Source organism: Salvelinus namaycush, chromosome 41 (genome assembly GCF_016432855.1).
Source record: "Salvelinus namaycush isolate Seneca chromosome 41, SaNama_1.0, whole genome shotgun sequence".
NCBI lineage: Eukaryota > Metazoa > Chordata > Actinopteri > Salmoniformes > Salmonidae > Salvelinus > Salvelinus namaycush.
In genome coordinates this window covers 10968432-10992608 of record NC_052347.1, presented here as the reverse complement: position 1 = coordinate 10992608, position 24177 = coordinate 10968432, and the positions used below count along the sequence as shown (strand labels likewise).

At 43.8% G+C, this 24177-nt stretch overlaps 2 protein-coding genes across 3 annotated transcripts in view; both read right to left on the bottom strand.

Moving 5' to 3' along the window:
- Positions 1 to 160: 160 nt before the first annotated feature.
- LOC120034307 (protein LSM12 homolog A) lies at positions 161 to 8843 on the bottom strand. Its single transcript, XM_038980812.1, has 5 exons — positions 8675 to 8843; positions 3384 to 3517; positions 2606 to 2715; positions 1914 to 2040; positions 161 to 1808 (listed from the first exon to the last, which is right to left on the bottom strand). The coding sequence occupies exons 1-5, from the start codon at positions 8799 to 8801 to the stop codon at positions 1716 to 1718; spliced, it is 591 nt and encodes a 196-aa protein (XP_038836740.1). The 5' UTR covers positions 8802 to 8843; the 3' UTR covers positions 161 to 1715.
- A 4113-nt stretch (positions 8844 to 12956) lies between these two features.
- The window catches only part of LOC120034085 (histone deacetylase 5-like), a 114210-nt gene continuing 102989 nt past the window's right edge, over positions 12957 to 24177 (bottom strand). The window contains exons 13-25 of one of the 2 annotated variants that reach the window (XM_038980511.1): positions 22380 to 22533; positions 21042 to 21175; positions 20684 to 20804; positions 18714 to 18763; positions 18379 to 18486; positions 18087 to 18142; positions 17772 to 17859; positions 17422 to 17639; positions 17134 to 17252; positions 16674 to 16807; positions 16401 to 16485; positions 16113 to 16278; positions 12957 to 15900 (exon numbers count right to left, since the gene is read on the bottom strand). In XM_038980511.1, coding sequence (XP_038836439.1) covers positions 15861 to 15900; positions 16113 to 16278; positions 16401 to 16485; positions 16674 to 16807; positions 17134 to 17252; positions 17422 to 17639; positions 17772 to 17859; positions 18087 to 18142; positions 18379 to 18486; positions 18714 to 18763; positions 20684 to 20804; positions 21042 to 21175; positions 22380 to 22533 — 1473 coding nt within the window. In that variant the 3' untranslated portion in view covers positions 12957 to 15860. The remainder of the gene's footprint in view (positions 15901 to 16112; positions 16279 to 16400; positions 16486 to 16673; positions 16808 to 17133; positions 17253 to 17421; positions 17640 to 17771; positions 17860 to 18086; positions 18143 to 18378; positions 18487 to 18713; positions 18764 to 20683; positions 20805 to 21041; positions 21176 to 22379; positions 22534 to 24177) is intronic. The other variant, XM_038980512.1, reaches the window with a different exon arrangement.

The window sequence follows — 24177 nt, the reverse complement described above, 5'->3', positions numbered from 1 at the left end:
AATAATGCATTTAACAAAACAATAAAGAGTTGAAGATTAATTCCTTTTCCCTGAGAAAGGAATGTTTTGATATGTGTGAACGAAAGACTGATTGCTACATCAACTACTAGAAAACCATGAACACCAAAGACCAAAAAAAGAAACGTGACAAACTGCAAACTTCGTTTTTTTTCTCTTTTTTATTTCCATGTTACTAGCTATTTAAAAATAAAAAATAAAATACTGGGAAGGAAACCTTGGCAACGGCAGCCTCGTTGGCACACGGTGGACGGGTAAACAACGCGGATGCCTGTCACAACTTAACCCCACTGGCCGAGCCTCCAATCAGGCTACATTGTTATAAACACGAGGCTGGGATAGGGGCCTTTGGGCCATTTGGGAACCCTGCTCCCCATCCCAGTCTCAAACATGGCAAGATATCTTTAAGTACATTTTTTCCAAAAGTGAATACAAAGCATCCCATACAGAACTGAGATCGATCTCATCGCACACGGTTCAGTGGCACGCCATATGATATTGGCCAACATGGTTACTTAATTTGTTTTTTCTTGTTCGAACATGGGAGGAATGCATTGAGTCGGGCGGAAGAGCAGATTTCACCTGCCAAAGTGTGTCAATGGTCGGTAGACAATAGGAGTGGGAGATGGAGAATGTAAGAAAAGAGCTGGATTTCAATGTGGTCCCATCGTGGAAGAGGTACTATATTGTAGAATCAAAGACCATGAGGGACAAGGATGAAAGGGAAGAGGAAAACAGTCCAGCCTCTACTCTAAAATAACACATGCCCTTCATCTTTAGCTTCCAGACTTAAAACTATACACAGAAAAACAGAACATTTTGTTCAGGTGGGACCAAGCAGCAAGAGCTTATGGGTAAAAGCAGACAGTAACGTCTGTTTGGAAAAAATGAAAGCATTTCATGAAAATATTTCAAGCTACTAGAACCAAATGGGTGTTTACAACTTGTATTTTTTTTATGAAAGGACAATTTGGGGGAGGTATTTCAAGTCTATTTTATGTCAGATTAATAATGTTAACACAATTTGAGTATTTACCCAGTAGAGGGTATTTACCCAGTAGAGGCAATTTCAATAACCTACTGGGTACATGTTTGTAAGATTGTGAGAGTTCCCATTCATCCCATTCACACGGCGTCACTATTGGCATCCTTTCAGTCAGCTATTAAAAAAATAACCATGTGCTTTCAAGAAAGCTATTAAAATTTGTGTTCTTGTCAAAACAGTATTTCAATATTAGAAAAGGTCCATTATCTCTTACCATAAATTTCTACTCTTGAAATGTACGAAAAAGGACTAGAAAATAGATCAACCAATGAACAGAAATCAAGTGACTTTTCTCTGTGAAATGGAAGTGAGGAGCAGGCTTGATGGCAGGAGGAGAGAAGAAACAGAAGGGAAGGTAAGAGGTCAAGAAGAGGAGTGTGGGTGGGGAATGGTGGCAAATTGAGATTACTTTTGTTAGATTATCTTTAAAAATGAACTGGATATTTCCCTCTCGGTTGGGACCCCCTTTTGTTCTGTTCAAAATGTTGGACACCTCTGATGGAGGTGTGTGTGTGTGGGGGGGAAACACTGGCCTTGGTCTGATGTTGAAGAGAGGGGAAGAGAAAAGAACAAACCAAAACTTCCTTTGCCGTTCTGACCTCCCCCAACCAATTGCCCCTCCCACACCCCCTATCCGGACTGAACCTCCGGCTCAAGATGATAAAGTGGAGTCTTTCTGTGTTTGCTGTGCTTGTGGCCGTTGCACCGACTTCTGGCTCTCCACATCTCTAAAATGTTTCTCCACCTGCAGGGGACAAGACCAGTAACATTTTATCCTCAATCAACTTTCTGGTACTGCCATTCCTGTATTCCCTTCAATAGTGAATGAATGGTGGGAAGGCATACTCACTATTTTGCGTACGTGACTTAAAGCACTACCCTCTTTGCCTTTGCAGTTCTCCACCTGGTAAGGTGGGGATATGACCACGTCATCCATCACCATGATGTTCTTCTCCTGCCATTTGCAGTCTTTGATGCTACAGAGAGAAGGAAAATGTTTTAGAAAAAAAACCTTCAGTCAGGGTACTGAGGTTAAAGGTTTCAGGTCACACATTTAGACAGATGACTCCATGCAGCAGGTATCAAATGGTGGACAGGTGCATATCGAACAGCAACAACTGAAGAAAATATACAAACTAATGAAACAAAAGAACATTACAGAATTAACAGCTTACATCAGAAATTGGTCAATCAGTGTTGGTACTGTAAGACTTAAGGTCATAGGTCACTCACTGTAGTCTAGGCCAAATCAGGGATCAACACTACAATCGCATTACAACCAAGAGGTATAATGGAATGCATACTATTTGATAGGTTTTAAAACAAAACATTACTGAATCAAAGACTGGCATTCAAACTGGTCAATTAATCAGTGAAGGCAATTTCAACATCCAACGAGACTATTTAAATGCAATGGGTAGCACATTTTCTTTAAAACAGTCTTTCCTGGCCACTGGGGACCGTCATAGTAAGTAAATAACTGATGTTTCTATAGATGGATGCAGCAGAGCCCCAGTATTAGAAACAAGAGACGATACTCACGTTTTATGTATAGTCTGGAATAGCTGTTGGCCCTCCACAGAGACTCCAGCACTAATTGCATATGCTTGGGATAACTTGTCTTCCTTTTCCGACCGTGCTCTGTTGGCAAGCTGCAGGCGTGTTGGAAAAGGAGAACCAAAACGTTAGAGCTGTTTACAACTGAGAACCCCAAAAGCCCTTGGAAGTTAAAGTATGTAAAAGGAAAAAGTTATATTTGGCATTGAAAGGAACTTTAAGGAATTTCCGCCCGTTAGCAATACAAATAAATATTAGAAACTGCTTACTGATAATTTTAGTCAAATGTGGAACAGGTGGGTTTTGTTTGATGCCGACCAATGTTGAATGATATGGTGATGGAACATTTCAGGATTTTTTGGGGCAAGACAATAGCCATTCATTCTTTAAATACACAAACAATCCATTCAGGTTAAACATATGGTTCCGATCAACATGTTGACGCACCCAAAATTATACAATTCATTGACTCCGTGTTGGGACAGGGATTCCCAATACCAGTCCTGAAAACCAATGGGGTGTGCAGGTTTTTGTTCCAGCCCAGCATAACCACACCTGATTCAACTAGGATAATCAGCTTGCCTAAACAAATTAGTCTTTAGTCTGACTCTGAACCAAAATTAGCTGAATCGAGTGAGTAAGTGCAGGACTTATTGATAAAGCTAATGACAAAATGACCAGATGTCCGATGATTCGTCACTAACTGGTATGAGAAGGAGATGTGTCAAGAAGGGTGTGAGGAGTGGTGATTGGCTGGTCTTACCTTGCTGACATTCAGAGATGCTAGTGGAGGAGGAGTTTCAGTGCGGTCATTGATGATGTCCACCTCAGACACGTAGGCTAAGTTAATCAGAACCACGTCACTGACGTTTGCCTTTCCACTGGAGGGGGCGCATTCTGAAAGGGCAGTGGGTCAAGGCAAATAGGCTGTACTACACATTCAGAATGGAGGTCAAATTAGCAGCAGTTAGCATTAGACTAAATATACATGCAGGACCTGTATGTGAGGGAAACAATGGATCAGCTGGAATCATAATTCTATCACTTCTTCCACAAAACATTAGGCTATGCCAGACCTGAGGTAAATCACCAAAATTGTTAGGTTATTGAGCTTAGGGAGAAGTCAGAACACACATTCTAAATGGCATACTGCAGCTAGTCACAATAGTGCAATTTAGTCGCTCAATAGTGAACCACTGACCAAATAGGCCTAAGTGAGCACAAAATATGCTACTCTAGTAGAACACAAAATCCAAGCACAGCACCAATCCAACTTTGCCAGGTGTTCTGCTTGGATTTTGATGGAACATCCTCTTTTTCACCCCCCCACCCCCTCTATTCTGCCATTCAAGTTCAGCCTCCTCACAACAGAACATCCTGGGATCATGCATCCCCATAACCTAGGAAACAGGTCCAGGGTTCACCACAGCAGTCCAGGAACAGCTTCTTGCCCAAGAAACAATACAGACTGTTACAACCCAGAACAGAAGTTCTAAACATAGGCTAAGCTCAGGACTTAGCAGTCAAACAAACCACCAACAACTAAGCAAAACTAAGCTCACTCAGAACTTCTCAAAGGAGATGTTAAGAAGCAAGCATTTCAGTTAGTCTACACCTGTTTACGAAGCATGTGACAAATACATTTGATTTGAAGACGGCATGAGGTGTATGCACTCCACCAGCAGATCCCCTTTCAACTCCACTAACTTAAGTGAGGGGACAAAGAGTCCAATGCATCGTTTGTAAGGGAGGAGGTTGGGTACGAACGAGCCACAATTCATCATGTGGTTATCAGAAATACTGTGGAGCGAAAGAGGGCAAATAGCCTACTAGACAGATAAATTGGCATACTAAGCACAACTGCCAAGAGTAGCCTTCACGAACACCCAACTGTTTGAAAGCTCAAAGGATACTATCTAGTAGCAGCCTGCTCACTGCCCTTGAGACACGGTTTATAGTCTGGTGACAGACAAAATTCACAGACTGTCTGTGACCTCACACAACAACCGAAGGCAGCACAGAACTTGCCCTTCAACTGATTTCCCGAAAACACCCTCAAACCTGAGCCAAGCTAATTATTTTCCTAATAAAAGCAGGTTGGATATGAGTAAAGGTTTGGGAAGTAGGCCTGTGTCTTTACTATGGTTAGACACGTTTTCCCATTAAAAGGCAGACAGAGGTAAAGTGCTCAGAGCTTAACTCATTCAGGTTTACAATCCTTCATTTTATGGCTGCTGCACTTCCTCCATAACAGTAATAGAGGGCTGTGGATTTCCTGTCTGACATGACCTTTCAGTGACTCACCAGCCTTAAGGGAAACATAACATGCCATGAGGGTATGACTGACTGAATTGAGGGTATGCCATGAGGGTATGACTGACTGAAGCTTTATTTACCCCCTGCACTATACTATGCGATTGTGTCACCCTGAAAACATGTCACACTGAGGGCTTCCATAAGCAAACTATCTCAAGTGAATAGGCCTACATGATACACATCTTGAAGAGTGACTTATCCCCTTTGACCTGGGCCTTAGCATTGGGGAAACACCCTCTATGCATCTCACAACATCCACAAAAAAGTAGACTAGATTTAACAAACTTAACATTGTAGATCTGTACTCCGGGCTATTCATCAACTGACATTGATAAAATGCCTCTAATTTAACAAGATCAACTGAGCCTAGTCTGAGGATTCTGAGGCAGTACTACCTTCCAGCCAGGTAATAGAGACCTGTTTGACATCCACCGGAACATGAAGGTATGGAATGCACACTTGAAATCCACAATGCTGATGCAGTGTGATAACAGCTGACTGACAGACACATACATCACATTCTTTCCCCTGGCTGTGGCTGCAGTTGTTCCACTATCACAGAGTTGTCTGGCTCTGGGCCTTTCTGTCCTATACCAGGAAGAGGTGAAAGATTGGCCCGCACAACCAGGCAAACAGAATTCTTAGTGCTCTGCAATGTATGTCTGTGTGAGCAAATAGTCCAAATCAAATGGCTTACTTAATCTTGCACTTTTCATGACTGTCTATTTCTCTAAGCAGTGCTCTGTGCAGGCCTGAAAAGGAATTTCGCTGGGCTAAAAGCACAAGTTAGTGTGCAAGAGATGTGTATAATACCTCAACTTCACCCAACCTATATTGTATGAGGTCTTCTCCAAATGTTGCCTGTAAAAGAATCCACCTGGCTTTATCCTATCGACATCCCTCATGTCTAAGTTCGTTTTACTCACTGCTTTAGCACACTCCTCCAACCTGATGTCCTTGCTGTGTCTGAATCCTGGCTTAGGAAGGCCACCAACATTTGAGATTTCCATCCCCAACTACAACATTTTCCGTCAAGATAGAACTGCCAAAGGAGGAGTTGCAATCTACTGCCTCATTGCCTGCATCTGCTATGAGTCCGCGGTCAAACGACCACCCCTCATCACTGTCAAATGCTCCCTTAAACACTTCTGTGAACAGGCCTTTCTAATTGACCAGGCCCGGGTATCCTTGAAGGATATTAACCTCATCCCGTCAGTAGAGGATGCCTGGTCGTTCTTTAAAAGTAATTTCCTCACCATCTTAAATAAGCATGCCCCTTTCAAAAAATGTAGAACTAAGAACAGATATAGCCCTTGGTTCACTCCAGACCTGACTGCCCTCGACCAGCACAAAAACATCCTGAGGCGGACTGCACTAGCATCGAATAGTCCCCGCGATATGCAACTTTTCAGGGAAGTCAGGAACCAATACACGCAGTCAGTCAGGAAAGCAAAGGCTAGCTTATTCAAACAGAAATTTGCATCCTGCAGCTCTAACTCCAAAAAGTCTTGGGACACTAAAGTCCATGGAGAATAAGAGCACCTCCTCCCAGCTGCCCACTGCACTGAGGCTAGGAAACACGGTCACCACTGATAAATCCACGATAATCAATCATTTCAATAAGCATCTCTACGGCTACCCCAACCCCGGCCAACAGCTCTGCACCCCCCGCAGCTACATGGCCAAGCCTCTCCAGCTTCTCCTTCACCCAAATCCCGATAGCAGATGTTCTGAAAGAGCTGCAAAACCTGGACCCTTACAAATCAGCTGGGCTAGACAATCTAGACCCTCTCTAAAACTATCCGACGCCATTGTTGCAACCCCTATTACCAGTCTGTTCAACCTCTCGTATCGTCCGAGATCCCTAAAGATTGTAAAGCTGCCGCGGTCATCCACCTCTTCAAAGGGGGTGACACTCTAGACCCAAACTGTTACAGACCTATATCCATCCTGCCCTGCCTTTCTAAAGTCTTTGAAAGCCTAGTTAATAAACAGATCACTGACCATTTCGAATCCCATCGTACCCTCTCCGCTATGCAATCCGGTTTCTGAGCTGGTCACGGGTGCACCTCAGCCACGCTCAAGGTATTAAACGATATACCCGCCATTGATCAAAGACAGTACTGTGCAGCCGTATTCATCGACCTGGCCAAGGCTTTCGACTCTGTCAATCACCACATTCTTAACGGCAGACTCAACAGCCTTGGTTTCTCAAATGACTGCCTCTCCTGGTTCACCAACTACTTCTCTGATAGAGTTCAGTGTGTCAAATCGGAGGGCCTGTTGTCCGGACGTCTGGCAGTCTCTATGGGGCTGCCACAGGGTTCAATTCTTGGGCCGACTCTCTTCTCTGTATACATCAATGATGTCGCTCTTGCTGCTGGTGAGTCTCTGATCCACGTCTACGCAGACGACACCATTCTGTATACTTCTGGCCCTTCTTTGTACACTGTTAAATAACCTCCAGACGAGCTTCAATGCTACACAACTCTCCTTCTGTGGCCTCCAACTGCTCTTAAAATGCAAGTAAAACTAAATGCATGCTCTTCAACCGATCACTGCCTGCCTGTCCAGCATCACTACTCTGTACGGTTCTGACTTGGAATATGTGGACAACTACATATACCTAGGTGTCTGGCTAGACTGTAAACTCTCCTTCCAGACTCACATTTAGCATCTCCAATCCAACATCAGCTAACTTAGCAGCTAACCGATCGCTGCAGCTGTACACAGCCCATCTGTAAATAGCCCATCCAATCTACCTACCTCATCCACATAGTTATTTACTTTTTTACTATTTTCCACACCAGTACTTCTACATCATCTGCACATCTATCACTCCAGTGTTAATTTGCTAAATTGTAATTACTTCGCTACTATACGGCCTATTTATTGCCTTTCCTCCTCACGCCATTTGCACACTGTATATAGACCTTTTTTATAACATATTTCACATCTTCCAATATAGCTACAGCTATGAACATGCATATAGCTAACGTTAATGTATTTCTCAAGCCGCTCCAAAACACTTGACACGGGTCAAAGTACTTGGGTAGGCAGTTACCTCACTACTAGCTAACGTTAGCTTGTGTAGTTAACCCAAGAACTTGACAGTCACTCCTTTCTAAACTGTCACCGATGAATCCTTGCGTGTCAGTTTCGACAACGTAAGCTAACTTGGGGTGGGTAGCTAGCTACATCATTACATGACTAGCCATCAATAATGTTCTTTAAATAACCATTGTTTTAGAGCATAAGACAATTCTAAGCGTGGTTTGCTAGTTAGCATGCAGCTAGAAAGAGCTAACTGTTACTAAGAATTTGCCAGGCATAACGCCCCTTGGAGCTGCCAGATAGTGATCCATACAAGGACTGACTGTGCTAACGCTGACCACAATAGCTTGTGTTAGCAAGTTAGCTAGCATAATGGCACAATACCATGCCAACTTCGATAGCTAGCTGGCTAACAAACATTAACTCAAGATCATACAGATTCTAAACTTACCATACCTGGCATGAAATAGAAAGTAACAAGGTTTGAAGTAACTGAACGGAACAGTATTTAAATCGTGTGGTTAGCTACATTTTGATCAAGAGTAAGCTAGTTAGCTCCCTAGCTAGTCTCTTGACTACGCTTGCGCGGATCTCAATTTGGCAAGAGCGACCAGTTACCCCCAGGCCCCTTGCAGCCTGGAAGACCACCGATTTAGTGACAACGGAAAATTGTAAAAAGGATACTCAAAGTCAACATCTTGGACTGATAGTCAAAGGCAACGACCTCTCCTTGCAATTGCTGCCCCAAGCAGGTGAGGCAGGAGACATGGCTCCCGACACTGAAATACTCCCCCGGTCCAGGAGCCGCCATCTTCTCCGCCAGGAAACGGGAGCGCCAGATTTACGTAAATATACGCCGTGGCGTCACTGACTATCGATAGGGAATGTTGATGGGCGTGTAATAGATTATCAATCAGTCATGAGGTGGAGAATTGGGCCGCACAGGGAAGTGTGATCAGAGTTAAACCGATCTGGACCTTTAATTGTCCTGATCTAGTAATATTATATTAGAAGTCCTTCTCGCCACAATTAAAGTCATACGTTTTTTCCATGGCAAAGAAATGAATGTCCGACTTGCTAACTGGTTGAACCCGGCACGTGTATAACTGCAACCAGTTACCAAGTCCGGCTACTAGGCACACTAGCACATGAACAGCTGCAATAGTACTTCAAGATGTTGCAATATTGTTGAGTGGGCCTATGCATAAAAACATTTCGTTAATTCACTCACACTTTTTGGAGACTGAATTTGAGTGTTGCTTTGACCATACACATCCCTCCATCACTAGCACAATAGTAAAACATCCAAGCAGTTGGCATTTCACATTCATCTTATTTTTCCACCATAAATGTATATGTGGAGTGGACAGTCCTAAAGATATGCTTTTGACTTGCCTGTTACAAGCCCGATTACCGACTGGGCACTTTCCCTTACCGACTGGGCACAGGTCCCCACCATATAGCATATAAAACATGTCATAAGCCATGACAAAATGTGTACAATTGCAGGAAATTCATTTTAAAACTGAAAACTGAGAAGAAATACTTTAAAATAACCACTCATCGACTTTACTATTCAAAGCCATGCATGTTATCCCACAACCAACACTGTAAATGAAATATTTTTACTCCTCTTTGTATTGGAGCAGTGCATCGCTTTATTGAGTTTCAGACAATTAACAGGCCCACTTTTTAAAAAAAAAGATACTCAAATAGGATGTCACAACATTACAATGAGTAATAAAAAAGGGCTTTAAAATGTACACAAAACCTGAAATAAAACAGTAATCAGACTCAACATTCCCTTTAAGATCCTTGCTAACCCACAAGGTGGCGTTGTGCACAATGCAACTCATGAAAAAAAATTCTTAGGGACAGCGATTTTCATCCATAATAGTCACAGTAATAGATTGTTCAAATAGCGTGTATTGCACATGTGTACACATATATGCAGTTATACACGTGAGTAGCAATTAGTATAAACACATTTGTATTGTCGCAACAGGAAAGCATTTGAAAGAACACATGAAATTAAGGAATGTGCTTTGATCAATTCAAAACGTCTGCATTAGTTATGACCAGAAGAGAGAAAGAATATATTTAAAATATAAGGTAAAAGACGGTCACATATTCAAACATCCAACCACAGAAAGTGGAGATTGAAACACCAGCGCAGTGGAAGGACACAATGTAAGAGACACACTTCTCTTTCCAAAGTCAAAAAATATACAATTACTCTTTGAACCTTGATGATCATAGGTCACTACATATACACAACGTATGAAATATCAATAAATATACATTATTTACTGAATAGCAAAATAGTGTGGCAGCAACAATAAAGCTATCTTCAATGGTGGATAAGTCGATATAATTTACACAGACTTGGACGTCTTCCAGTATCTGTTTAGACAGAACATATTTGCATGGTTGCCACTTGTAGTAGTTGTTTTGTCTAAGGCAACACACAAAAACATTCCTCTATTCTGAGTAGACTTTCTTGATTTGAGTGTCGTTTTTTTTTGCTGCCCCTCCAACATACCCACAGGAAAAAAGCTCTGACCTCCAAAACACACATCAGTTCAATTAAAGAAAAAGGGTAATCTGTCATATGCCATCTCACCCACAGGACAGCCCAATAACCCTTATATATGCCATACAAGGTGGAGGTACAAAACTATGCACCAAATCTCAAATGGTCAATGATCTACATCAAAACATTACAAAACAAGGTCACAGTAGTCCCATGTACTGCAAGCACCCCCCCCACATACACCATAGCCACATGTAAAAGGAAGTAGGAACTGCTGTGTATATTACATATGTGAGTACAGTGGCATCCACCAACAACTTTGCAAGTGAAGAGTGTTTCAATTCCTACCCTGGTGACATGATTGTGACAACACTGTGATTAGAGTTCGGTCAAATGGCGAATGCCTGTTTTTTCTGTGACATCAGGTCACATGTGCTCCGCCTGTGAAGTAGTACCACTGGAGAACACAGAAAGAGCAAACCATGGTCGGTATGACAACGGGAGCTATGACGTAAAAGGGGTAGTTCACTCACCATTCAAAGTTTCAGACCTCGAAGGTGCTCTAATGTCAACATGATTCCAAGTCCCACACCATTGGTTAAGTAGATCCAGCTATACCGTGCATTCGGAAAGTATTTAGACACCTTCACTTTTTCCATATTTTGTTACATTACAGCCTTATTATAAAATTGATTAAATAGTTTCCACCCCCCCCCCCCCCCCCCTCAATCTACACACAATACCCCATAATGACAAAGCAAAAACAGGTTCTTAGATTGATTTTTATGTAAAAAAAAAAATAATAATTAAAGTACACATTTACATAAGTATTCAGACCCTTTACTCAGAACTTTATTGAATCAACTTTGGCAGCAATTACAGTCTTGAGTATTATTGGGTATGATGGCACAAGCTTGGCACACGTGTATTTGGGGAGTTTCTCCCATTCTTCTCTGCAGAGCCTCAAGCTCTGCAGAGCCTCAAGCTATTTGCAGGTCTCTCCAGATGTTCGATCGGGTTCAAGTCCAGGCTCTGGCTGGGCCACTCAAGGATATTCAGGGACTTGTCCTGAAGCCACTCCCGCATTGTCTTGGCTGTGTGCTTGGAAGGTGAACCTTCACCCCAGCCTGAGGTCCAACGCACTCTGGAGCAGGTTTTCATCAAGGATCTCTGTACTTTGTTCCGTTCATCTTTCCCTCGATCCTGACTAGTCTCCCAGTCCCTGCCACCAAAAAACATCCCCATAGCATGATGCTGCCACCACCACGCTTCACCGTAGGGATGGTGCCAGGTTTCCTCCAGATGTGACGCTTGGCATTCAAGCCAAAGAGTTCAATCTTGGTTTCATCAGACCAGAGAATCTTGTTTCTCATGGTCTGAGAGTCTTTAGGTGCCTTTTGGCAAACTCCAAGCAGGCTGTCGTGTGCCTTTTACTGAGGAGAAGCTTCCGTCTGGCCACTACCATAAAGGCCTGATTGGTGAAGTGCTGCAGAGATGGTTGTCCTTCTGGAAGGTTCTCCCATCTCCACAGAGGAACCATCGGTTTCTTGGCTCCCTGACCAAGGGAGGTGACCCCAATTGCTCAGTTCTCCCCCAATTGCTCAGTTTGGCCGGGCGGCAAGCTCTAGGAAGAGACTTGGTTGTTCCAAACTTATTCCACTTAAGAATGATGGAGGCCACTGTGTTCTTTGGGGACCTTCAATGCTGCAGACATTTTTTGGTACCCTTCCCCAGATCTGTGCCTCGACACAATCCTGTCTCAGAGCTCTACGGACAATTCCTTTGACCTCATGGCTTGGTTTTTGCTCTGACATACACTGTCAACTGTGGGACCTTATATAGACAAAAGTGTGCCTTTCCAAATCATGTCCAATCAATTGAATTTACCACAGGTGGACTCCAATCAAGTTGTAGAAACATCAAAGATGATCAATGAAAACAGGATTCACCTGAGCTCAATTTCGAGTCTCATAGCAAAAGGTCTGAATACTTATGTAAATAAGGTGTTGCTGTTTTTTATTTTAGATACATTTGCAAAAATTCTAAAAAGACCAGTTTTTGCTTGGTCATTATGTGGTATTGTGTGTAGGTTGGTGGGAATTTGTTTTTTAAATACATTTTTAGAATAAGGCTGTAACGTAACAAAATGTGTGGGGGGGGGAAAAAATCAAGGGGTCTGAATACTTCCCGAATGCACTGTACACTTGAATCCCAAATAAATGGGAAAGATGATCTGATTTCAACATTTTAGACAGTGCCAGTGTCCAACTTTCCCATTCATTTGGGATTGGAGCATAACGCTTGATCTACTTGAGATTACAAAATGGAAAAGTCATAGACAAATGACAGGGCTGAAAACCTCTAATAAAACTTACATTTTGGATTGAACTAGGCTAGCCCTTTATGTTTCATATGAAAAAGGGTAACTAGTGAGGGAGTTAGGTGTTGACACCCATTTAATGTTCATGAAAACATCGTCACTGTATAGTTATTACAGTATGTAGATAAGTTCAATATACAGTTGTATGACAAAGGGACAAAAGTACGTTACGATGATGAGTGGACAGGTAGAGAATTAAATATATGATTACAGGGAAAAACTCTATAGAAATAACCTATTCCTTAATGATAGTTTTTTACCTCAATAAAGAGGACAGATGCAGAAGACTTGGTCAGTGTTTTGTTACATTGCTTGAAATAAAAGAAAATGATCAATGTAGACAAGCTCTGCACCACACATTATCTGAGAGTATGCTGGTTAAAGAGATTCTCCGGTACTTTTGGATACTTTTTAACCGGTAGTTCTGAAAGTTGTGCTAACGAGCAAAAAGTGGCCCCCAACAGTTGTGTATTACGTCACATATGTGCAGATATGTGCACCATGTCATTGATCTCTCTCTGCTGTAGGTGTACCATGTACATTTCGCTAGCTGGCGAGGGGCAGAAGCTCATTGGTTCTACTCAAATTACTAGGGGGCTGGCCCAAGTGGGGGAAAATATAAGGAAAATGCCGCAGCACAGCATCCAAAAACAGTGGCTTTTAAACTAGGGATTGCGTAGCTAATTGAGGTAAAACAGTAATTCTGCTCATAGATTATGCATGTATGAACTACACATTGACACATCCAGCCCAAAGCGGGAGGTTTAAAAAATACTCCGTAGCCGCCAAATTTCCAGAGCATGTCTTTAAGGGAGGTGTCGGTTACCATTCTCTAGTAGATATACTTGATTTGTATGAATTCCTCAAGCATGATAGATTGTGCTAATTCCCACTGAAAAATATATTTTCCAAAGAAATCTTAGTATTTAATTTGTTTGATCATATGTGTCAAGTGCAAACACTTTTCATTGATTGAGAAATATAAATATTGATGACAACAACGGAGACCAGATAAAACAGCACCTGGACACTAAGTCAAACAAAGGGTTTATGACAGCTGACAAGTGGGCATCAGTTTTGAGGGATTGGGGTATTGCAGTGTAAACATCTTAAGTGGTGCTTGCTCATGGTTATTTGCCAAATGAGATCGATCCACATATCACCAAATCACAATTTCTGTTGTCTTTTTTTTTGTGTGGATAAAACAAATGGCACTTAGAAAAAAGGACAAAACATTGATAGCAAAACTAACACGATGTGTGCTTAGAGGTGGCTTTAACATGAAATGTTTTTTGTTTTTTTACTCTTCTCAAATGTAATATTCATATCCAATTTGATTGGATTAACACTTATTGTCATTATTCGTATACATCTTATATTTGACAAATTAAAACGTTTGTTTAAAAAAAAAGTGACCAAGTTCAGTCCTTCCTCTCTAAACGGAAAAACAATGAGTTCGTTATTGAACCGTCTCAGGTTGAGGGGTTTGCCAGAGCAGAACAGGATGCAGTATTTACAAGTGACAGGAAGTGACATAGCAAAAAAAGTTGGTCGTTGTAGCGTTCAAATTTCCTCACAATCATACTGTCAGCCGCATATGTACGGGTCGGGATTGATAAAGGACGCAAAAAAACCTCAGTTGTTAAGGCCACACTGACCTTTGACCTAGAGTATTACACAAACCCAGAAAGAGAGGACATAGGAGAAGAATCCTATCTCTGCTCTCTCTGCAGAGATAGCTAAAATGGTGCATTCTCTGGAGGAAATTAAGGCATTTTGAAAGAAACAAACAAGCAAACAAATATACAAACAAAACAGACATGAGAGTAACAAGTGTGTGGATTTGTCTTTCTGTCCTGTGTTCTGCTAAGTGGTGGTGTAGTTGGTGTTAACAGGGATATTTAATATAAAGGCACCAAGTTCTTCTAAAAACGTCTTTCTCCAGTCTCGTGACCACCACAAGTCTCCCAGTCGCAGCAGCAAGCGTGAGACAAAGTTTATAATCCAAGCATTATTCCACAAAATCCTTCCTCGTCCAATCCATGGGCTTCCATTGCACCAAGCGGTAAATTTGATTGTGGCTATGCATGTCCTTTTTTGATAGTCCAAACAAAGTAGAACGGTAAAACCACCTCAAAATGCATTCTGTCCCATACAAAGTGGAGGGAGCTGAGGCTTCAGGCTGTATTGGAGATATGTTGTCTCCTTCAGCCAGTAAGTTCCCCTTGGCAGGATCCACAGCTCGACCTCCACTCCACAACCACAGCTGATATCGGATACAGTGAAAGGAATATACATATCATATATGTTTGTGTGCTTCTTTGAACAGATTATTGAATAGACGCACGAGAATACCAAACGACAGACAAAATAGGAACAGAGGTACGCATGCTCTGAAAGGAAGAGCATTATTCATTGATACAACCCCATTGTTGTTCCGCTGTTGGGAACTTAGTGTGTATAATATAATGCGGGTGTGTTTGAGTGTATTTGTGGCTGTTGAAATATTTTTGCTGCTTGTTGGCTTTTTCAGTTCTAATGTTCCTGAAAAGTATAAAGTATGACAAAAAATGTACAAAGCTTCTCGGGCCTCATAGCCGAGGTACCCTCCTGGATCCACTGCCTTCTGCTTACAAAAAAAGATTCAAAGAAAAAAGCAAGACACACAGGCTCCTCAAAAGGTCCCGCCTCTTCCTGCTTCTCCACCAATCACGCATATCCGCCGTTGCCCCCTTTAGGTCAGTGTGTGTGTGTTCCCGCCTCTCCTCTCCCACACACACACTTTAACACTCACCTCAGTGAGTTGGAAAGGGAGGCTAGCACAAGTCCATCATTCCTCAGAAAATGGAAAGAGGTGAGGCGAGAGCTGGAAAGAGGAGAGGATGACAGGAGAAGGCTAGTGCCGAAGGACATGGAGATAAAGGTGTTGCGCTGTCGTGACAACTCTCCGTTTCTTCCTACAAGACAGGCTCCTCTTCCATTGGCTCTTCTGTAGACCTGCAGGTACACCAAATAGGAAACGGCATGACATTAGCCACTTAAATCATGCCAAAATAAAAGCCCTTACCAACGAAGGTCGGGCAAAATGTATATGATAAGTCTCAGTGGAACTTCAGGTCCACGGCCTTGTGAATGAATCTGATATCTTAAAAACAGCCATTCCAAAACCACATAAAATCCCCAAAAGAGTGAATGGTGCAGGTGTTTACCTGCTGGTCTCCGTGGAGACGGTGGAAGCGGCGGCCTGCTCAGTATCCACGGTAAGCGATGCCATGGCAGTGACCGTGTCGGCCTCGTCCTTCTCTCTCCGCTGGGCATCCATTAAGGACTGGCCCACCGTGGGAGCCAACCTTTGGAGAGAGCTCCAGTGTTTACCTGCAGGGAGAGAGAGTCGTGTCAGTTTTAAGGGTGACGTGATACACATTGCGCAAACACAACTAAGTGCATATGTGCAGGTAAAACACATTGATCATTTTAATTTTAGCGAACTAACTCACTCTGTATCTCGATGACCCTCTCCAGAGAGGCAGCAGCTTTTGGACAGGGCTTCTGTTGCAGGACAGCCTGTGGCAGGGGGTCCAACTGACAGAGAGGGTGAGACGGAGTGTGCGAGAGAGAGTGTCGAGGGAGGGAGAGAGAGAGAGAGATCGACAGATTGGGATGTAAAAACAAAGAATTTCCTCTGAACAATTACATCCATCTCTACCAAATGGCATGTAGTGTATGTGAAATCACGCCACTCTCCCCTCCTATAGCAGATGATGTCATACCTCATCGCCGAGCAGGGCCGCCACGCAGGACTCGGAGGCGTCACAGATGGCCGTGAGGTCGTGACCTCCTTCCAGCGCCAGGACCACACGTCCCCCCGCCAGCTTCATTAGCTGCTTGGTGAGGTGGCCGAAACCTGAGGATGGTTCAACACTGTACTGATCCTGTACTGAGTATAATCTGAGTAAATCATGAATTGATGTAAATAGGAGAGGTCTGCACGGGAATTTTAGTTTTGTGCAGGTTTATGAAGTAAAGGCCCCATATGATAGGAAATAATTGAGGTACTTCAATATTCCTATGGAGTCTCTGGCTTTTCTTCTAGTGGTTAAGTATTATTCTTCCAGCAGGGGGTAGTAGTGTATATACAATTAGCTGGAGAACCCTCCTATAAAAGCACACACTATGGAAAAGGCTTGGCAGAAAAACTGACACGTAAAGACGGAGTAATGTTCAACTTACATTTAGCAGTGACGTTGTATCCTCCCAGAGGGGACTGGTGGCCCTCCACGGCATCAAACCCAGCGGACACTAGGACCACGTCAGGGGAGAACTCGTTGGCTATGGGCATCACCACCGTCCTGTATAACAGACAAGATGGAGAACGACATTTTAATTTCTTACGTTTCCAAACCATCTGCAAGAACTAAGCAGTGTGCAAATTGCTAAATAAGCAGAGCCTGTTCATATGAATGAAAGATCAGTGCCAATGTTGCTGCTCGTTCAGCTAATGACCAACAGTCTCTTCACCTGAAGGCAGTCAGGTACTCCACGTCCCCCATGGGCGGTTCTACACCCCCTGTCCAAGCGATGTTTGTGTTGAAGCCAACACCAGGTCCAACCCCCACCTCTTCAGGAGCCCCACTGCCGGGGAAGAAGTTTCCATCGTCGTAGCGATGCATGGAAATGTAAAGTACGTTGGGGTCGTTGTAAAAAGCCTGCTGTGTCCCGTTACCATGGTGAATATCCTGGACACAGAGAATGGATATGTGAACAATAATACATGACCAGCATTGATCACATAACGTATGTTATATGTTTTGGTATCATGACAACACTAGCACATAAAGGGCCTCGCTAACAACATACGACCCACTCACCCAGTCCACGATGAGTATCTTGCTCACTCCTAGTTTCTGCTGTAGCAGCTTGGCTGTGATGGCCACTGAGTTGAAGAAGCAGAAGCCCCTGCAGACAAAGACAGACACAAAAGACATCCATTTTTCTTTTATCAGCAGAAACAGGGAGATTGTTTAAGGGCACTGGCCAGTAGCTACTCAAAAGGGACGCTTGTACCAATTATTGTATCAACCATCGCACACGTCATGTCTCTATGGAACTGAAACAAACTCCCTTGAAGCCCCCTAGCCACTCCCCTGCCCCGGCTCTACCCATGATTCCCTGGGTGTACTCACATGGCAGTGGATTCCTCAGCGTGATGGCCTGGTGGACGCACCACGGCAAAGCCGTTCTGAAATGGAGAGGAGTGAAACAGTTTGTGAGAAAATGTTGAGTAGGCCTATCCATCAACAAAATCAAGTGATTAAGTGCTTATTGATCAGGGTACTACTGTGTCCACCCATTAACAAACCCACAGGGTATATTACATGATTATTACATATTGTTCATTTTAAATTAAGGTGTAAGGTTGCCCCTGACAACTTTCAATCAAACAGTAGTGGAACGGAGAGAGGCTGGTAATGTTACCTTCAGTTCCCCGGCGGCCACTTTGAAAGCCAGCTCGATGACGCAGCCAACAGCCATTCTGACAGCGCCCGAGGAGTGCATCTCATTCCACACAGTGTCACTGTCCACCTGCAGAGGGCAATAGAGAACACACTCATCCCCACCCTGCTACAATTATTTTAACACTGATAACACTGCTGTAGGTGATGTAATGCTCAGCTTTGTGCTGCTTATGTTGAACGAATATCCTACAATTAAACTGCATGACATTTTCTGATACTGTATTATTATCGAATCTCTACCTCTAAATAAAATGCAAATGTAACTCGATTATAAATGATGGATGGATGACTCACCCCAATGCCTCCACAGGGCAACACAGCATACATCTTCTGACTGATTGGACCTTAAGGAGCCAATCAGGGAGCAAAGGTTAGGTTGTAGTTTAAACAAGTAAAACACTATTTAGCTATATTTCAACATTTTATCACACACCTTTTAGCAGGGAGTTCTTTTCCCAAGATGCTCGGGATACAGTGCATTCGAAAAGTATTCAGACCCCTCGACTTTTTCAACATTTTGTTAAAGCCTTATTCTAAAATTGATTAAATGTTTTTTGTTTTTTTATTATCAAGCTACACACAATACCCCCTAATGACAAAGCAAAAACCTTTTTTTTGTCTACATAAGTATTCAAACCCTTTACTTAGTACTTAGTTGAAGCACCTTTGTCAACGATTACAGCCTTGAGTATGACGCTACAAGCTTGGCACACCTGTATTTGGGGAGTTTCTCCCATTCTTCTCTGCAGATCCTCACAAGCTCTGTCAGGTTGGATGGGGAGCGTCGCTACACAGCTATTTTCAGGTCTCTCCAGAGATGCTCGATCGGGTTCAAGTCCGGGCTCTGGCTGGGCCACTCAGACTTGTCCCAAAGTCACTGCTGCGTTATCTTGGCGGTGTGCTTAGGGTCGTTGTCCTGTTGGAAGGTGAACCATCACCCCAGTCAGATCCTGAGCAGGTTTTCGTCAAGGATCTCTGTACTTCGCTCCATTCATCCTTCATCATGTGCCTTTTACTGAGGAGTGGCTTCAGTCTGGCCTCTCTACCATAAAGGCCTGATTGGTGGAGTGCTGATTGGACATGTGGAGTGCTGCAGAGATGGTTGTCCTTCTGGAAGTTTCTCCCATCTCCACAGAGGAACTCTGGAGCTCTGTCAGAGTGACCATCGGGTTCTTGGTCACCTCCCTGACCAAGGCCCTTCTCCGCCAATTGCTCAGTTTGGCCGGGTGGCCAGCTCTAGAAAGAGTCTTGGTGGTTCCAAACTTCTTCCATTAAAGAATGATGGAGGCCACTGTGTTCTTGGGAACCTTCAATGCTGCAGACATTTTTTGGTACCCTTCCCCAGATGTGTGCCTCGACACAATCCTCTCTTGGAGCTCCACGGACAACTCCTTCGACCTCATGGCTTGGTTTTTGCTGACATGCACTGTCAAATATGGGACCTTATATAGACAGGTGTGTGCCTTTCCAAATCATGTCCAATCAATTGAATTTACCACAGGTGGACTCCGTCCAAGTTGTAGAAACATCAAGGATGATCAATGGAAACAGGATGCACCTGAGCTCAGTTGAGTCTCATAGCAAAGGCTCTGAATACTTATGTAAACAAGGTATCTTTTTTTTATACATTTGCAAAAGTTTCATTATGGAGTATTGTGTGTAGATTGATGAGGAAAATCTTTTAAAATCCATTTTAGAATACGGCTGTAACATAGCATAATGTGGAATAAGTCAAGGGGTCTGAATACTTTCCGAATGCACTGTATAATTGTTTTGTTTTTTACCATCGATGTCTGCAAGTCCTGTTCTGCTCAGCACCGCACATAGAGTGAACTCACATTGGTGTGTGTGTGTGTGTGTGTGTGTGTATGTAGTCGACGACTCAGTCGCTGCAGTGCTGTTTTGCAGCTGATCTAGTCACCCCCCCCCCCCCCCCTCCTCTTCTATGAGACCCAGCCTAGCTATGAGTCACCCAGACGGGGGTGGACGGGTGTCTGGGCCCTTTCCCCTCGACCAGCAGGGCTAAAAATACCCCCCCTGCGCCTGTCAGGGGAGCTAAGCCTTCAAACAATCCACCTGACTGCGTGTGAGTGTGTGGGTGGATGGAGGGGAGAGGGGCAGTCACTACTTTCAAGGATGCTTGGGGCAAATCTTGTTTCCACCATTCGAGCAAAATGGCTAGGGAAACACACATGCATGCGTTCACACACACACACAAATATATCATCTGAGGAGTAAAGACATGAAGAGATGAGGTTAGGCACCTAAGAGCTTCTTGCTGTCTAGTTTCTGTCTGTTGAGGGGACTGGTGCCGTACAGCAGGGTGTGGTATTCTGAATGCACAGTCTGGATCTCATCCAATGTGGCCTTCCTCCCCCGAATCCGCTGTACACGGTAAAGGAAAACACACGTAGCACACAATACATCAATTTCATTCAGGGTTATGTTGTATTGCTAATTGGGAAGTGATTTTTAAAATGAACTTGAACTAATAATGGATAAAGCTTATTCTCATCTCCACATATAGCTACCACTCGTTTAAGTTACTGAGAAGAAATTATCTTTGGAAATATGGAACGGAGCTGGTCGCCATTCTAGCTGTAGTGTGCAGGGAGCCCTCACCTCACAGCGGCCCAGCAGCCCAGTCTCCTGCAGCCGGGACCACACACTCTGGATGCGGCCGGCGTGCTCTGGGTGGATGTGGGTGTTCCCACACATACACTGGTGCTTCAGCATAAAGGTGTCGTACACCAACCCTGAGATGATAGGAGAGGCAGAGAGAGAGTGGAGGGAGAGAAAGAGAGTCCAAGAGACAGATGGAAAGAAAGCGATGGCGTGAGAGATAGAGAGAGAGAGAGAGAGAGAAAGATACGGGAAAGAGAGAGAAAGATGGAAAGGAGAAAATGTAGCTTTTCAAGGCAGGGTAGGAAGAAGACCAACCACAGGGCAACCGCTCTTCAACCTCTCTCTCTCAGAACAAATGGTGACCACACCGTTCATAACCCAGCAGGTCAGAGCATAATAAGACCATCATCTCTAATGGCTTTTTTCATGTTAGGACTGTTGGAGACGTTAATGATTCCATGGTGGAGGATGGCTCAATGTCATCCTGGTTTCATCAGATCCAACCCTGCAGGCTCTCGCTATTATTATTTTCTCTGCTGAAATAATTACACCCAGGCAGGCTGCTTGCCTCAGCCCTTAGTGGACTCAGTACAGGGGCTTCTAAACTTTTTCACTCAGGGGGGCCCCCTTCCAGCATTGGGGAACATCCCGTGCCCCCCCCCCCCCCCCGGCATGTGTAGGCAACCATGTCTATTTAAAGCTTATTTCCTGCAATTCTACATATTTTGCTATTGGTTGCAAAGACAATTTCAGTTTTAAAGCAATTTTTGGGGCAATTGTATACATTTTGCCATGTCTAATGAGTATTCGTGATATTTGAATGACTAAAAAATTACAATAATATCTATGGCCTAAAAAAAAACGAAATAAAAAAACATTAGCTGACAAGTTATAAATAGCTCTAAGGTATGCAATGACTGACATGACGAGAGGAACTGATGATACACTACCCAATTTCGAAATTGCACCTTGTGCATTGTACTATTACAACTTTCAAGAGTAAGTTGAAAGCCGGACTGAGTACCTGCCGACCCCTCGCCACGCCCCACAGTTTGGGAACCACTGACTTAGTCAACACATCCTATTCTGCAGGGCCATTTGACCATGGACTGGCTAGGGGAGTGTTTGTTTTCTGAAAGTGTCTTTTCTAAGGCCAATGGCTTTCGTTAGAGTTTAATGGGGATTCATTGCTAAAGCTCTACTATCTACCACTATGACAAAAAAAATTGAGATTCGGATAGATAACTAAGTTGAGGCAGTTTCTTTCATATTGTTCAATGGGTCCTGATCGTCTCACTTTGTATGTCATCTGTTCCAAAAACCAAAGAAGCGTACCTGTAGTGAAGAGGTGCTTGATGGGGACCTCACCCATGGGAGCCCCCTTGACGCTGGCAGTGGCAGGGGAGGACTGGGCCCTTCCCAGAGGTCTGTGAGGCATGCCCGAAATGGACAGGGACGCCTGGAACACATTGAGCTGTTGCAGGTGATGCTGGTCGGAAAATTGGGGACAAAATAACAGAGAAAGTTTGAATACCAACTAAAGCTTTGAATAATGTCTTTCATCATGAGACACTGCCTGGACTTCAGTGTGAGGGAATGGACTTAGTAAATAAAATCAGCTCTGTGGCATTCATTGTTTACATCAGATAGAAATACTGCAACCTTGAGAGAGAAGTGACATTTCACAATAGCTGCAAACTGAATCTGCCACCTCAGGCCAATGGAACGAGGGGAAAATGGGAGGGAGGTGGAGCTAAATTAAGCCTGTTGTAGACTAAACATGGGCCCTGGGTAGAAACCCAAAGGCAAACACGTATCCCCATACGAGCCTCAAAAGGCAGGGCAGGACAAGGACCGAGCCTTCCCAACAGCCAAAAGACTACTCTGACAATTCCCCAGCTGTAAACAGTGGCTGAGCTAACGGGGCTCTGCTTTCTGTCAATGGGAGAAGCACCACACATCCAGACAGGAGCTGTGTGAGCTCTAGGAAAAAACTAACGTGACAGATGCTCCTTCTAACAGATCAAATGACAAGGTTCACGTGCATCTTTTTTTAACTGCGGACGGTTTGTTTCAAGACCTTGAGATGGGAGCTGAGTTTACACTTGCGGACGCACACACACAGGTCCGGCAGGCCCACACCTTGCTAACCCCTTTTTAAACGAGAGATCCTAAGGCAATGCGGGCTCTCTTATGCGTCTCTCTCACTGTCTTTTCTCTTTCCATCTCTCTTACCATTGCACAGGGCGGCTCAGATCCATTTGTATTCAAGGCACCACAGCAGACAAGTAGAGCAGAGTCAGAGGGGGAAAAAAAAGTTCAGCGGGGAGGTGGTGTGTGTGTGTGTGCAGGGAGGGGGGGGGCCCTTCCGTGTCACTGACTCGAATGCCAAAATAGGTTTTTGAGGATGTCGTCTCTACAGAATGACTGCATACACCCCTGCTCCCTCCCTCCCTATGCCCCCCCCCCATACCCTAAAAACTCCTCTATCCCCCTAGCCCGTCACAACAGAAATAGTACTGCAGCAGCCTAGCTCCCTGGTGGAAGATGATTTGGTGTAAAGTGCAGGGAGAAAAAGGGGGGAGAAAAGGGCTGGTATGTTGAAGAGAGGGGGGGGGGGGAGAAGGGTGAGGGGAATGATTCACCAAGGAGAGATGAGTCACAGATGAGCCCATTCACTGAAATGAGAAAAAAGCAGCAAGGGCAGGGGAGGGAGTGTGTGAGCGCGCGTTGAGGGGGAGAAGACGCCGCCTGAATTCTGATGCTTTTCTCTCCTCTGATATTTTTTCTCAATGGTGTGTGGGAGTAGGAGAGAGGTTTATTTTATAATCTCCTTCGCTGCATTGGTTCTTCCTCCCTCCCAACGCACAAACAGCATTTCTTAGAGGAACGTGACCACAAAACACGTCCATTCTTTTCACCTCTTTTTAACGTTACGTATTAATTGCTGTCAATGACCATAATTTAGAGCCAAATATGTTAACCAACAGCAACATAGCCAACTGTGGCCATTTACAGTATTATATTATAATGTTTAGGTCCTCAAAAGAGTATGAGGTGCTGATGAGGATGCATGTCATCAACTACTGAGTAGAGTAGCTGTCTCGGCCAATGACAGCTAAACCCAAATTCA